General features: G+C 42.0%; 1 protein-coding gene across 1 annotated transcript in view; it reads left to right on the plus strand.

Annotated features, from left to right (window-relative positions):
* Positions 1 to 12,957, plus strand: part of PLEKHO2 (pleckstrin homology domain containing O2) — a 40,947-nt gene extending 27,990 nt beyond the window's left edge. The window contains exons 4-6 of the mRNA XM_083184290.1: positions 3,251 to 3,355; positions 4,350 to 4,451; positions 7,812 to 12,957. Of these exons, the coding sequence (XP_083040416.1) occupies positions 3,251 to 3,355; positions 4,350 to 4,451; positions 7,812 to 9,065 (1,461 nt within the window). The 3' untranslated portion in view covers positions 9,066 to 12,957. The remainder of the gene's footprint in view (positions 1 to 3,250; positions 3,356 to 4,349; positions 4,452 to 7,811) is intronic.
* Positions 12,958 to 15,920: the final 2,963 nt, after the last annotated feature.

The following is a 15,920-nucleotide window of genomic DNA, read 5'->3' on the forward strand; positions in this document are numbered from 1 at the left end:
CACATGTTACATCTGCCCCACCTGCAGTGCACATGGTTTTGCCCATTTTGAGAACAAATTTGTACTGCGATCAGATCTGAATAATGGCCTATGTGAGGGCTTTTTCATTTTGGGGCTATAAGTGGTTGTTTTATGTTTCCTCCAGTCAGCTGCTCTGTTGCTAAGAAGTCTAGTGATTGGTCCACTGTCCCGGTGGGCTGTGGGCACATGCCATTTATTTTGACCATTTATTAAAAAGAAAAACAATTAAATGAGCAATAAACTACTGCAGGGTTGCCGACTTTTAAAAGCTCCTCTCCGGGAGAAGCCCAGAGAGGAGACTTTCAGCAGGAGCTCGGGGAGCGGGGCTTAAACGTGACATCATTAAGCCCCGCCACATGAAGGAAAGTTACTTAGTTTGCCTATCTCCGCGGAGGGGGTGGGGCTAAATTACACAATTATGATGCTTTAGCCCCGCCCCCTCCCCGGAGATCTGCAGACATAAGGTAACTTAAACGCTGCGGTCAGGGGTGGGGGCCGCAATCAGGGGGGGGGAGCGGGGGTCCCCCAGAATCCGGGAGGGTTGGCCACCTTTACGGGGGGCCGGGAGGGTGACCCGATTTTTGGGACGCTCCCGGCCATTCCGGGAGGGTAGGCAACCCTGAACTACTGTATTTATAAAGCAAAAGTTTACAAAGCAAATATCCTATAGTCATTAGAATAAACTATGTTTTGGTGCTGTGTCTCTTTTCCTCAGATTGATTAAGCCTGGTGGAGGGGGATAGCGGATGTATGTTTCTTGTTTTTCCATCTCTGCTCCTCTATATTAAACATAAGTATAGCATACTAGTTACTAAATAACTTCTAGAATGATAAACTGTGTCAGTCTGCTGCATTTAATGGCTTTGGGAAATCTGATTTATGGATAAATGGATAAAGCGCTGTGTAATCTGTAAGCACTGTATGAGACACCGTTTATAAATAAACAATTCTAAATCAGACAGTGTTGTGCCATCACCCTGTACATATTACTCTTCCCTATTCTATTAGCTGGCTGCGGGTGCATACAGATCATCCATAATATATAAGGCCGTCCGCACATGGACATGCTGGACATACTTAAATCTAGAACTAAATTAAATTAGAAGCAGTAGAACCATCTACCACAAAAGGTGGATTGATAGATTTTTAATAAGGGAATCACAACCAATACACAATATCAAGATAATAGGCCAGATGCACAAAGCTTCAAAAGTGATAAAATGGAGAGTGATAAACAGCCAGCCAATCAGCTCCTACCTGCCATGTCACAGGCTGTGTTTGAAAAATGTCAGGCAGGAACTGATTGGTTGGTTGTTTGTCACTCTCTATTTTATCACTTTTGAAGCTTAGTGCATCTGGCCCATTGGCTGTGACATTTTGCTGTGTTTATTGCAGTGTCAAGAGAAAGCTCCTTACTACTGACCTAAACAGTTTCCAAAGCCTGATTTCTGTGTTTCCATGTGGGGATATTACAGGGACAGTGACCAAGGGCATAACTACCATAGGCGCAGGGGGTACAGCTACTATGGGTCCCAGAGCTGAGGGGGCCCACTTTGCCTGTCAAAGTATCATATGCTGTATACATTTTTCAGCATTAGGTGATAAATAGGGGCCCTTACAAACTTTTGCTATGGGGCCCAAATGTACCTAGTTACGCCACTGACAGCTATTTTAAACTAGGAATGACCATCGACCATCGATGATTCATAATCATCAATGGTTTATGGCCCATGTTGAATGCTTTTGACATCAATCGGGGAGAACCAAATGGTTTCCCTCCATCAATGGCACAACATAACTGAATGCTGTTGGGTTGGGGTTTTTTTATGAGGTGTCGGGACCCAGACACCTGGTAAGCCCTGCCCGCAGGTTTTCATTGGTCCATGTGCCAGTCAGTCAAAGAACTGGGATGACCCTCGGTTGGCGAAACCATTGATGGTCATCCACTGTAAAGTTGGCAACAATCGATGGCCAGTGATGGTAACCACACTAATGGCCATCCCTATTTTGAAATGTGGTGGCAGCAGCACAGATACAGTCAGGAAGTGAGACAGCAGATACAGACAGGAAGTGAGATCACACACAGGCTCAGCTGCAACAATGAAATAACCTTAATGTTTATTTTTTTTTTAATGTTGGCACCTTCATGAAATCTTTGGCGTTTATATTATAATAAATCACTATTTTTAACACTCACTGATGCTCTTCCATCACACATCTCACCTGCCCCAATTTATGCAGTTTACACAGTACTGGGTTGTGGGAAAGATGTCCCAACTGCCCCTTCATGACATGCTTTGCTATGATAAGGCCATGTTTATTAGTGCTACACCCTCCTGCCGTGCTATGCACACCATTCAAATGGTGCTTTTAGGGGAGGAGAGCAGGACAGGGAGTGGTCCAGGATTTGAGAAGTGCCATACTGGCCCCCATGGTGCATTACCACATACCTCACCTCACCATGCTCAACCTAAAAAGTTGGGCGATATGTTTATGATAAAGTAGGCATGAGTCAGGTAAAACATCACTGGCATAGTACGAATGCAGCATAGTCGTTTTTCTACAATCTTTTACCTTTAAAAAAAAAAGGTAGAAATATATGACATTAGTGGCTTAAAAATAAATAGGCCATTTTTACCTTCTAATGAAAGGATTTTGATAAAATACTGTGTTGAGGACATTCTCTGCATAATACTGAATATCCTTCAATATGTCAACACATACATAGCCATCATGTATGTTTTTTTAATTAACATTTCTGTGTAACTAGATGTAGCAAATTGTGTCCATTATGTTCACTAAGTATAATGGATTAATAATGATCAGATTATCACTTATATTTAGATGTGATCATGTGAGATTTGCAGAGAAGTACAGTTTCCAGTAATGCAGGAGTCATACAGATATGGTGCAATTTCAAACAATCCCTTTTTTGCAAATATCTTTAATTAGATGCTTCGGATAATGTCCCGCCTTCCGCTCCTGTTCTATGATTTCACAACATACTGTAACTTCAAAAGTGATAAAATGAAGAGTAAAAAACAGCCAGCCAATCAGCTCCTGCCTGATATTTTTCAAACACCGTCCCTGACATGGCAGGTTGGAGCTGATTGGCTGGCTGTTTATCACTCTCCATTTTATCACTTTTGAAGCTTAGTGCATCTGGCCCTGAATGTTTTATCATGTATCGCTCAAGGGACACAGTGAATAATGGTTATTAATGTCCTAGGTGCAAGATGTGAAATTTCAGGCCAGGAATATAGAGGAAAGAGACGCATGGATCCAGGCCCTAAATGATGGAATAAACAGGGGCAAAAACAAAATATTTGATGAGGTACTGATCTATGTAATTACATATTAGTATATTTAACAGTTTTATGTTGCTACAATTTGTCATACAAAATTTCTGGATATGTGAGGTTCTTTCCACACCATACTCTTCTTGCATAAGTTTAAAGGAGCCCGCACATCACTGTTGTACTTTGTGTTACGTATAGATTGGCTTTATGTTAAACTCTTGAAAACAACAGTCTCCAAATGTGTTGAGTCCTTGGGTCCTTCCCATGATGCATCTGCTTTATTGGCAATAGTCATGGATGGGTGGGTGAGGCTAGAGCTGCAGGCCCCATGTTCTCTCAACATACTTTGTGACAAACTATTCCCATTACGCATAAAGGAGTTAACTCTCTAGAACTTTGAAGCTTCTAATATGCTTTTCGACTAAATATTTCTATCCAAATCCTTGGTATTAATTTATAAATTCAAGAAGAAACCAATTTTAGTTAAACAAGCCCAAAACATATTTTACAGTCTTTTTTTTTTTTAATATGTATCTTTTCAGTTGAGTATAGTGGGAGGAGGCCATGTTTGCTGAGCCAACAGTGACATTTAAGAAATTTCTAGCCTTGGGTGATACTTTCATACCCATTTTTAACCTGTTATTACTGTCCAATATATATTCTCTACCCACACAGAGAGACATTCTAGGGTTAATTTGTTAGGAACCAATTAACCTACCAGTATTTTTTGGGCTTGTGGGAGAAAACCAGAGCACAGGGAAATTATGCAAACTCTACACAGTGAGGGCCATGGTGGGAATTGAACCCATGACCTCATTGCTGTCAGGCAGTAATGCTAACCATTATAGCTGTGCTGCCCATATTAGAAGTTTCCATCAACAAGAGGAAGCAATTGTTACATATTAGCAAAATTGTTTTGACTACAAATCAACAGGGCGATTAAATAATTTTTAAAAAAATGTTCTGCTGTATGAGGCAGTTAGACAACACTGTTTTAAGATGTTCTGGTATTTATATTTCTTCATGTAGGTGAAAGTAGACACCAGTTGCTCACTAGAACATGTGACTCGGGATCGAATTAAAGTTGTGGCAGCAAAAAGAAGACCTCCTACCAGGATCCACCTCAAAGAGGTATGTGCCAACTTTGCATGCAGAATGGCATACTGTATCTCATGTTACCTAGTTATTTGGTCGTACGTCTATGCCCATGTTTTTTTTATGTATATTGCTCCCTTTGGGGCAAATGCACAGATGAATACAAGTCAGTTTGCCATTGCCGATGTGCAATTCACTTGTTTTGAAGCAAGTTGGGCAAATCTAGGGGCAATATTTGTATGTTTGCAACTGATATGCATCTTCACTTGCTGCTGTAGGGGTGTACCTGGGTAGCAAAGGGACTTTTGCATGTAAGCTAGGTTCAGCAAAGGTTGTATCAATGCAGAGTTTTACAGCCAATACAAAGCTATGGAGCCAATGCAGTTATGTAGCCAATGCAGAGTTATGTAGCCAATGCAGAGTTATGTAGACAATGCAGAGTTTTGTAGCCAATGCAGAGTTTTGTAGCCAATGCAGAGTTTTGTAGCCAATGCAGAGTTTTGTAGCCAATGCAGAGTTATGTAGCCAATGCAGAGTTATGTAGCCAATGCAGAGTTATGTAGACAATGCAGAGTTATGCAGCCAGTACAAAGTGTTACAGCAGCCAATAGAGTGTTGAAGCTGCCACTGCAGAGTTTTGCAGCCACTGCAGAGTTTTGCAGTGAATACAGTGAGTATGGATCGTTTGGTCGATCATTACTAGGTCAACAGTCATTAGGTCGACACCGTTGGATCGACATATAGCTAGGTCGACAGGGGTCTAGGTCGACATGGGTGAAAGTCGACAGGGGTCTAGGTCGACAATGGACTAGGTCAACAGGGGTCAAGGTTGACACATGCATTAGGTCAACATGGGTTAGGTCGACATGTTTTTTTTTACAGTTTTTTTTACCCGAATGTCGACACAGTCGACATGGACACAATTTTAAGTGCACTGCATCCCCTCGAATCGCTCGCTGCGCTCGCAATGCTTCGGGCGCGATGCCTCGCTGTGCTTGGCACACTATCTCCCACCACGCCAGGTGGATGGTAGGGCATGAAATACCGCCTATCGGCACATGTCGGCTCAATAAACAGTCAAAAAACCTTTTGACTGTCGACCTAACCCATGTCGACCTAACGCATGTGTTAACCTTGACCCCTGTCGACCTAGTCCATTGTCGACCTAGATCCCTGTCAACCTTCACCCATGTCGACGTAGACCCCTGTCGACCTAGCTGTATGTCAACCCAACGGTGTCGACCTAATGACTGTCGACCTAGTCGGGGTCGACAATTTGACCGTATCCCAATACAGTTATGCAGCGAATGCAGAGTTATACATACTTGTATTTATGCCTGTTTGCAGCAGTGCCTTTTTATGCCAAGGTTAGGGCTGGTGTATATACGCACTAATATTGATGATGGCTGTGAAGCTAAATGGTTGGGTAGGTGTGCCTGCAGAGACACCTACAACTCCACATCTGGATAAATAGATACATTTTGTTCTGTGCATGCAATGTGGCTACAATTGCAGCTGACTTGCATTAGACTCTGGAATGTCCCATTTGTTGGCTAATCTGCTGCCTACATGAGAGCCGTCCTCAGAGGGGGTCAAATAAAGACAGTTTCTCAGTCTGTTGCGTACGAAGAAAAATTCTGACCATTTTGTTTTACAGACAACAATAAAAAGAAATGAGTTCTGCTCCAGATCTTATCGATATTCCCCAAGTAGTATTAAATATTTCAAATAAAGGCAAATCATAATGTAGCTGTCCTTAACTGATTACCGCTTACAGTGTTCTGCTAATTCCTTACCACCTCCATTATGCCTCACACTCAGCACCACAGCCACATACTGTATAATACCATACAGTCCCATCCACTTACACATTAGTCATATATCATACACTTTACATTTAACACCCATCATGTACACATTACATTTATTATTTATACACTAATCAAGCATTAAATGCAATCATGTGAACATCTATCACACATAACATGAATATCAGTCACACCTAGACAGAGGACCCCCTCCCCCAGCCAGTGCGATTACAGTTTGTCAATCAGTGATTTTCGCTACAGAATTGGAAGTTTGACTGCTTGTAAGTTATTGTTGTGCAGCAAAATAAACGTTATTCAGATTATGTATTCATTTAGTGGAATAGCTAACAAATGTAGGGTCTGATTCAGAGGTGGGTGCAGTCTGGGCCACTGCTACTGCATCTGAGGACACCGAATCAGATCTGCATCAGAGTCACATTGGTAGACTATTGGGCATATCAGAAACCCTATAGTAGCTCAGGACCACACCTAAGCTTCCAGGACCAGAGAATATGCAAATGAGAATGCAGTCGCTGACTTTAGCACATCCTAAAAATGCAACTGCAACGCCTCCATTTTCAAAGCCACTCCCACTCTCTGCGCCCAAACACCTGCAACCTGACAATTAGACTGCGGCTAACTCAGCACTGCACAATTGCATCACATGCGCACTGCGGCTCCGGCACATGTGAAGAAAAAAGAAATTGGTCAATTGTGACTGCGTCAATATGCGTCTAGGTTTGAATCATGTTCCTCAAGTTTGTGTTTCAAAGCATTCTGTGCCACAAAATCAATTGAGTATTATAAAATTGATTTTGTGTATTAATAGTGTCCTGCCTTAAAATAAACTTTATTCAAAAATAATCAATTTATTATACAAAATAATATAATACACTGTAATATTGCTCACCTGCTGGTCAACTAGAGAGCTGGTTGTTCCTCCACAGGCGACTAGTACAACACCTACTTTACTACACTTCACCGTTCTGCCCTTTCTGTAAAACACACTGTAGAATCTAAGGGTATCCGGTCCCTGGGTCGACAATGTCCTGGTCAACTAGTGGTAGGGGTCAGTGATGGGGGGGGGATAGATATGGGGGGTCAGCGAAAGGAGCTCTGCGTGGTGTGTGTGTGGGGGGGGGTGTCAGTGACGAGCAGGTAGGCACCAGTGGGGGGGAGATAAGCAACGTGCGTGCACTGGCATTGGAAGGGCTTTCAGCGGCAGATGGTCAGCAAGCAGCAGAGCTGGGTAAAAAACCTGGGTAAGAGCCATTTCCATAGCTCGTTAACTGGGTTTTACCGTTTAAAAGCCCTGTCGCCATTTCCACTGACAAAAATACCAGGTTTGTGAGCGTTCACATGCAAAAACTTGGGATTTTTAGGTCAATGGAGAAGGGATGGTAGAGAAAAACAAAACAGTCTCCAGTGCAGGATTGCAGCCAAAAATATGTCTAGTTTTTTAAGTTTGTAAATTTGTAAGAAATGGAAACTCTCTAACAGTAGTTGTGCAGTGTCAGTAACCCTAATATGACTTTAATATGACTTTAACTGCCATTAACAAGTTTGGTTGTCTGCACATATTATCCAGGTGGCGGATGCTGCTGCTGATGATTCTCTAAGACTGGGTCTGGAGGCATTGGACACTGGAATCTTGACAGTAGTTACCCCTCTTCCTAAGGCTAAGGAGGATAAAGAGCCTCAACCTCAGAAGGAACCAGTAAAGATCCCAATGCCACCTACAAAGCCAAACAATGCCCCCATCCCAGAGTCTTCTGTTCCTGATGCCATAGACAACAATGAGCAAGAACCTTCTGCACCTTCCCCTCCTCCAAAAATCCTGAAACAAAATGTTTATGCCCATGAGAGGCTGTTGTCTGAAAATGAGTACACAAAAGTAGAAGAAAAGCCAGAACTCAAAGCTCCCAACAATGTGAGCAGAGAAAGTCTTAGTGAAGCAGTAAGTTCCCCTCCCAAACCTCCTCCCAAAATGTTGTCAGATAAGATGACAATTAAATGGGTGGGATCATCTTCAGACAAAGAAATAATCGAACCAGCTGAGCAAGGAAGCAAAGAGAACCTGGTAGACTTTGAGTCTGATGAGCTGGTGAAACCCATAGGCACGTGTGACGGGGTGCTCACAGAAAACATAGAAAGAAAGGATGTCAACGGTAGCATCAGCAGCCTACAGGAAGAAAGTCAGAGGGTGTCGAGTCATCTATGTGATGAGATCACTGTTGAAGAAGGCAATCAAGATGTAATTTCACCAGATGAAAATAATACACACATTGCTGTAGATGAAAAAGGCCTTATAGAGGAAAAAGAAGTGCTGACCAATGAGACTCAAGAAATGCCTACAGAACAGACAATTACACTCTTGCATGGCGAGAAGATCCCAAAGCTCAAGTACAAAAAGAAACCCATCAAAACTCCAATAGAAATGAGTGGTCTTGAAAGACAAACAAAGTCACTTTCTATGGGGGACCTTTTATCTGAAAGCAAAAAGGACAATGAAATAGACTGTGACAACTCTATATTACAACTAACTAAAGACCACTTAAATAAAATGGAGCTGAAACTGGCCTGCGGAAGAGAGAGGACCGAGACTCTTTTAAACCAGGTCTTGAAGGCCCAACTAAGACAGACCCCAGGGAACAATAAGCTCGGTGATAATCAAGTGACACTTCTCAATGAGGTAATGAAGGACCTTCAAGAAGCTTCAGAAGTATTGCAGGAGATAAAAGGTCCTAAAAATACATTAAATATGCCAGAGGTACTTAGTGAAAAGCAGAAAGAGAAGCAGAAAGACTTACTTGTGCTCCAAAGGAGAAGTGTAAATTTTTAGTAACTCCTTGGTCGGAAAACAGAAGGACTTGTAGATATCAGAGCACAAACTGCTTTAGCACTTTACCTTTTATCATTCTGCAGCTTGAGGACAAACACATTCCCATTCCTACTAATGACTTTATGTGCATTCTGTATCAAATACTGTAGGTCTGTCTTTGCTATTTTTCTAACTGTATAAAAAACTTCACAGGATTCATTCTTTGGAACTCAAATCCTAGAGACACACATAATGTAAATATACAATATGATGCCATGCTTACCAAAACATGAGCTATTTAACTAAAGTTACATTGTAGATTAAAATAAAAATACTAAAAGGATCTCATACATTTTAGCAACATGCAATAAGAGCTGGATTCATGGTGTCCTCTACCCTGGCAGGCCAATGACATCCAAGGTGGATCATTTTTTCAATAGTAGAATTTTTGGTTTCTTTGTGTTCTCACCAGCAGCTGTATGTTTAGTAAAATAATATGCTGGAGTAATTGATGACTACCCCTTTCTGCCAGCTAACGTATAGTCATACAACCGACATCTCATGTTCCAAATTTTGCCACCCCGAGAGATATGGGGATAGTGGATGTATAACATCTTGGAGGGAGATAAAGTGTAGAGAGAGAGAGAGTTAAAGAACTAACCAATCAGCTCCTGTTATTTATAAAACACAACCTTCAAAATGTTATTTAGAAGTTGGTACTTCATCTGTCTCGACTTTATCTCTCTCCCAATATTTAATACATCTCCCCATACATTCTTGAGAATTTAGTGGCATTTTAGTGGACTGTACAGTATATATGTATATAATTGTTGTGTATTAGCAGAATGAAAGTATTTCTTTAGTTTCTAGACAGGAATAATGCTGGGTACACACCAGGACGACTAGGGCTCGATCCTCTCAATCTAGATCCAATTCCGACCAATTGGATGTAGATTGTGTGGTGATTGGGCTCTTTTCTGTCCTGGTGTGGACCGATACCGATCCGATGCGCGGGTCGGTCGGTCATTATTGAGATCCTACCTGCTGCAGGTAGGATCTGAATGACGACCATACAGCCGGGTGCGGGTCGCCATTGGATCGGACCCGCTCACGGTGCACATCATGAGCGGGTCGTGCCCCCCCCGCGTCACCGTGAGTGGGTCGGACGAGACACTGACGACCCGCTCACGATGTGCATCGTGAGCGGGTCGTCGTGGTGTGTACCATGCATTAGTGTATAGATGTGCGGCATCTATGGAGCAGAATGTGTTGGATTTGGAGTTTATGGATCGGAAAACATACACTAAGAAAGAAGTCACCATAGGTATTTGTGATGGTAAAGCTGCCTATAAACATAGTGCATCTTATTAATCATTAAAGTGGGTATGTGTCCCTTCTAAACCTTCATCCTGCAAAACATAGGTCATGTATATTCAGCTGTAGTTTGCAGTATCAGGTCTCTTTCCGAGGATATAATGCATAACATGGAAACCATACATTGTGACTCATGAGAGACAAATTTGCATGGCAGTAACTAGGGTCGTGCTGAGTGCGCCACCACACACACACACACACACACAGCGCTGCAGGGTAAGGGGTGCTGTTGGGGCACTTGTTAATAATCTGTTTTAATTACTTTCACTTGTAGTTTCCCTCCTTCTTGAAGCCAGGCATCTCCCCCTGACACTGTATCCCCCCCCCCCCCCCCCCCCCCACACACACCTTTCATCGCTAATACCTATACAACATTCATGACCTTGAATTGAGAGCTCTTTGCTCTTTGGTCACACTGTCCTTTTCAAGATGATGGCATACCCAAGATTTGGACCCATTACTTGTGGCATTGCAGTCACACACTTTGTACTTCATGAAAAAAAAGAATCAGCATGCAGAGCAGATCTATATAGAGTGTGTGCTGCAAGGGGTTGCATGTGTGGCTCATAACTACATAGATCTGCTCAATTGTAATGCTGATTATTGTGTACAAAGTACAAGTTTCCTCATATAGTAGGAAATCTCTGAGTTCTTATGCAGAATCAAATAGCACAATGAGTAGGGAAGTTAACTGGACTGCAATAGGTTATGGGTTCAAATCCTGGTTTTAGCATTGATATAAAAATGTGCTATTTAATAAAGGATATTGTAACTAAATAACACAGAGCTCTGAAGTTAAGGGTGTGAATGTGGTATAAAGTGTGGGTTATGGCCCTGCAAATTTGAGTAACTTTTTATACCTACCTTTTAACTAATATTACAAGTCTCCATTACAGCTGTCAATGCTTAAACAGAGTGTGGGTATATATCCAAATAATCCAATGAGATGCACCCTACTGACCTTGCTTCAACCGCTGTTCTGAATCTCTGTTTTTCCGCTTGCTGGTTACCAGTTGAGGTTATTCACACTGTGTGCCAAGTGCAGATCTGGATAAGATCCACATTACAAAATTTGGTGCTCTTCATCTGTGCTTGTTCTGATTAAGTTAAACAGCTGGGAGAAATGTCACCGGGTTTCCAGAATACTCCGGGAAACATTCCCCATGAGATTTGAAGCTTATCCAAACGGCTTTTTTCTTGTATTTCTTTTTATTTCTTAGTTTAATCCTTTACAGCATTATTTTGAACCCTGACTACTGTCAACAATTTGAGTCATTGTGCATATCTGCATTTACAAGAACTATATCAAGCCTTTGAGCGGGATAAAGTGATAGCTTGTAGGTATTTTTTTTTTATGTAGCACAAGTCTATAAAATGACAGAAGCTGATTGGTTGCTATAGGCAATTTCTCTATCACTCTGGAAAGTTTGATACGTCTCCCTTGGGCGTGACTGACCTAATGCGGCCACATTTAGTGATGGTTAGCATACTGAATGTGCAGCATTGGCTGTATACCCATTTTGTGAACTTTCCAGCAATTCAGAGTTGTGCACCTTACCAGTTTTTTTCTGTGGCCACTGACTATGTTACTGGGTGGCAACTGTGGATGCGTGGCATAAGAAAACGTTCCATGGCTGTGTAGAAACCATGATACTCACTGTGTTACTCACTCTTGTGACTTGTACTTCGGCCCTGTGGATGCCAAACCCAGATTGATTCCTTTCACCTACTGTAGTTTTGGGGCAAGGTAAAAGCAGTGGCATAGTGAGGGTGTAGGTGCGGGCTGCACCCATGTGTCCACCTCAGAGGAGGAGGTGACACCAAAATGCTGGCTCCTCTGCAGTAATAGGAGCCAGGTTCTGCAGTGTGGCATTCTCCTGTAGCACTCGGCTCCCGTTATAGAGTGAGTGCTGCTGCTCTTGGGACAGCTGCTGTTGGGGATGGAGGAGAAGGTTATAGATGTGCACATCTCAGGGTACGGGTGTATAGTTGTATTAGCTGCAGGAGTTCCTAATGTTGTTCATCTCCTCTGCAACTCAGGTTCAGGAAACTTATCTACCACATATAACAATTAGTGCAAGCCCAAAACCCAGTACAGATGTGTGGTTCGGTACTCCACAAATCCAAATCCACCAGAATTTTGTGGTTCCATATAGAACAAAATCCCAGTCCAGATCTCCCTAACATATTCAATCCAAAATGAGCCCCGATCCGGATCCTTCTGCGGTTTTGAATTTTCATTCCAAATTTTGAGTTTTGGATTAGCTGTATTTCTTGATTTTTATCGATTTGTATCAATGATTACTGATTTTTTTTAACAATTTAATATAAACCAAATCCAAACCAAAAGAGTTGAGGGTGATTTTTTCCCAAATCAAAACAGAATGATGTATTTGAACTAAAACCAAAACATGGGTCTCCAAGCACATCTCTAAAAACCAGAAAAACTGGAAACGTGTATCTCATTTTTTCATGTATGTATGTACATTTTGATTGAAGTGATTGTCAAGTTCTATTACACTGTACATATAAACTTTAATGTTACAGAGTGTTTACTGCTTTCAAATGTATGTGTGCCCTCGTGTAACATGTACTAGGCATATTGTCTTATCTTGTTAGCTCTTTTCTGTGTTTTCAGCAATGTAACCTCATTTCTGTTTACTGGATATGATTTATCCAGAGTCCATCTTTGTGTCTTCTCCAAAGGCATAACTTTGTGTAAATACACTTCCGAAAAGCATAGAAGTAATGTATTAGAAGTTGCACAAAGTTCTGTCAACAGCTTTAATTGTATGAACAATTTTACTATTTCTCTGTGAGATTTTCATCTTGTTGTGACACTGCAAATCTGTGATGTATGACAGGAAGGTCTAGCAATCCCTCATCCTGTCTGTAGCTGGTACAGCCCAGCAATGGAATCCCCCCTGCCTTCCCCTCCCAGTAGTGTACTCCTGCCAACAGCAATACGATAAACAGCAGCTCAGTGTGTGCTGCCAGGAGATGGAAAGACAGCAACAATAAGCCTTTATAGTGCGAGAAAGTACACAAGGATTCACACCTAACACTCAGATGGTAAAGTTTCATATTGTTGGTAAAATGTTATGTAGCCATCTCCTTTGTAAATGTTCACATTCTATTCTGTATTACTGTGTTATTATAACTATTATTAGTATAATTATCGTTTATTAATATGGTGCCACAAGGGATCCGCTGCACCCACTTGCAGAGTTCATAAACATATATGTAAAACAGTATCAGGGTGGGAGAAACCCCACAGGAGCTGATTTATTTATTTACAGTTTCTTATATAGCGCAGCATATTCCGTTGTGCTTTGCAATAGGAGACAGTGATATAACAAATTGGGCATTTACCATACCTCCCAACCAGTGCCAGATTAAGCCTTCGGGGGGCCCGGGGAACTTTAGCTAGGGGGGCCCCCTCCCACTTGTCATTACTGGCCGCACACTGCATTGGAGAATATTACACTGTCAAAACACAGAGTAAAGGCAGTATAAAGTTGGTCAATGGGTAACTTCAGGGGATATATATATATATATATATATATATATATATATATATATACACACACACACACACACACACACACACACACACACACACACACACACATAAATACATACCATATGAAAAGCCTGTGTTTGTCCCTCTGCACCTTACTCTGTAGGAGACCTGACAGTCCTAGTGCTGCTGCCTTTGATTAAAAACCCTCCCATGACTAAGCTGCTGCTGCTGTTCTCCATGGGCATGTAATGAGCTCCACCAATTAGAGCTCAGCACAAACCTCTCAGCCTCTGCCCTCTGGTTTAAAGTATCATGGGACTTAGTCAACTCCCAGTAATGCACTGCACACTTGTGCAATCATTGTGCCTTGACTCCCGATGCTCAGTACCATTAATCATTGTCACATTGGCAGATAGGTGAAGCTGCAGCACTACCCCACTCCCGTGCACAAAACCTTTAGCTAAAAAAAACCATGCCAACCACAGGGGGCCCCTAGCTAATGGGGGGCCCAGGGGCACTGACCCCTTGTGCCTCCATTATAATCCGGCCCTGCTCCCAACTGTCATTCTTATCACGGGAACATCCCATTTTTTGGGACGTTCCCATGTCCCTCCTGCGGCCGGCAGTGTCCCACTGTGGGGGGCAGTTGGGAGTCCCCCCATGTCATCCGTGAATAGACGCTATTAAGCGTCTTATCTTGCAGCCAGAGGGCTTGGGGGGAATAGCCAGCAGCTCACGGAGCTTCTGGGCATGCCCCCACAGTGGTGAAAATGGGGGCGTGGCCTCATGGCAGCATCTAGAGTACAGGCCATGCGCCTTTTTTGGTAGGTCACGCCTCAATAAATTTGACGCGTGCCTACGCCGCACAAACTGTCCCTCCTGGACATTAAGGGGGGAATTTACTAAAGGACATTTGTAAAAAAATAGGTGTATTTGTATCCAGAAATACACTTATTTTTGACATTTACTATTCCGAAAATATGGCAATTCGTATTCGTATTGATGTGCTATCAATACGAATACGAAGTGCCATATTTTCAGGATAGTAAATGTCAAAAATAAGTGTATTTCTGGATACAAATACACCTATTTTTTACAAATTTCCTTTAGTAAATTTCCCCCTAAATGTTGGGAGGTATGCATTCACAGACAGTCAGAGGTATGAGGGCCCTGCTCGCAAGCTTACGATCTATCGATGCCATCAAAGATGATTTAAGTAATGCCATGTTCTTAAACATAGAAACATAGAATTTGATGGCAGATAAGAACCACTTGGCCCATCTAGTCTGCCCTTTTAACATGTTACCTCAAACCATATTTGAACCTTATTTCTTCGTAAGGATATCAATATGCCTATCCCAAGCATGTTTAAATTGTTCTACTGTATTTGCCTCTACCACCTCTGATGGGGAGCTATTCCACTTAGCCACTACCCTTTCTGTGAAGTAATTTTTCCTAAAATTTCCCCTGAATCTTCCTCCCTTTCAGTGCATTTCCTTGTGTTCTGTTGCTCCTCTTCCTGTGAAGAATATCTCCCACCTTTACCTTGTTAAAGCCCTTGATATATTTGAAAGTTTCTATCATGTCCCCCCTTTCCCTTCTCTGTTCTAAACTATACACATTAAGATCTTTTAGTCTTTCCTGGTACGTTTTGTGATGTAGGCCATGCACCATTTAAGTTGCCCTTTTTTGTACAGTCTCTAATGTATTTATTTCCTTCTGGAGATATGGCCTACAGAACTGAACACAGTACTCTAGATGAGGTCGGACCAATGACCTATACAGTGGCATTATTACTTCTTTCTTTCTACTGCTGATACCTCTCCCTATGCAACCAAGCATCTGACTTGCCTTCTTCATTGCTTTGTTACATTGCCTACCTGCCTTTAAGTCACCTGAAATAGTGACACCTAGATCCCTCTCTTCCTCAGTAGTTTCCATTAAAGTGCTATTTATACTATATTTAGTCTTTGGATTTT

Source organism: Crinia signifera, chromosome 4 (assembly GCF_055691185.1).
Source record: "Crinia signifera chromosome 4, ASM5569118v1, whole genome shotgun sequence".
In the NCBI taxonomy this organism is placed as follows: Eukaryota; Metazoa; Chordata; class Amphibia; order Anura; family Myobatrachidae; genus Crinia; species Crinia signifera.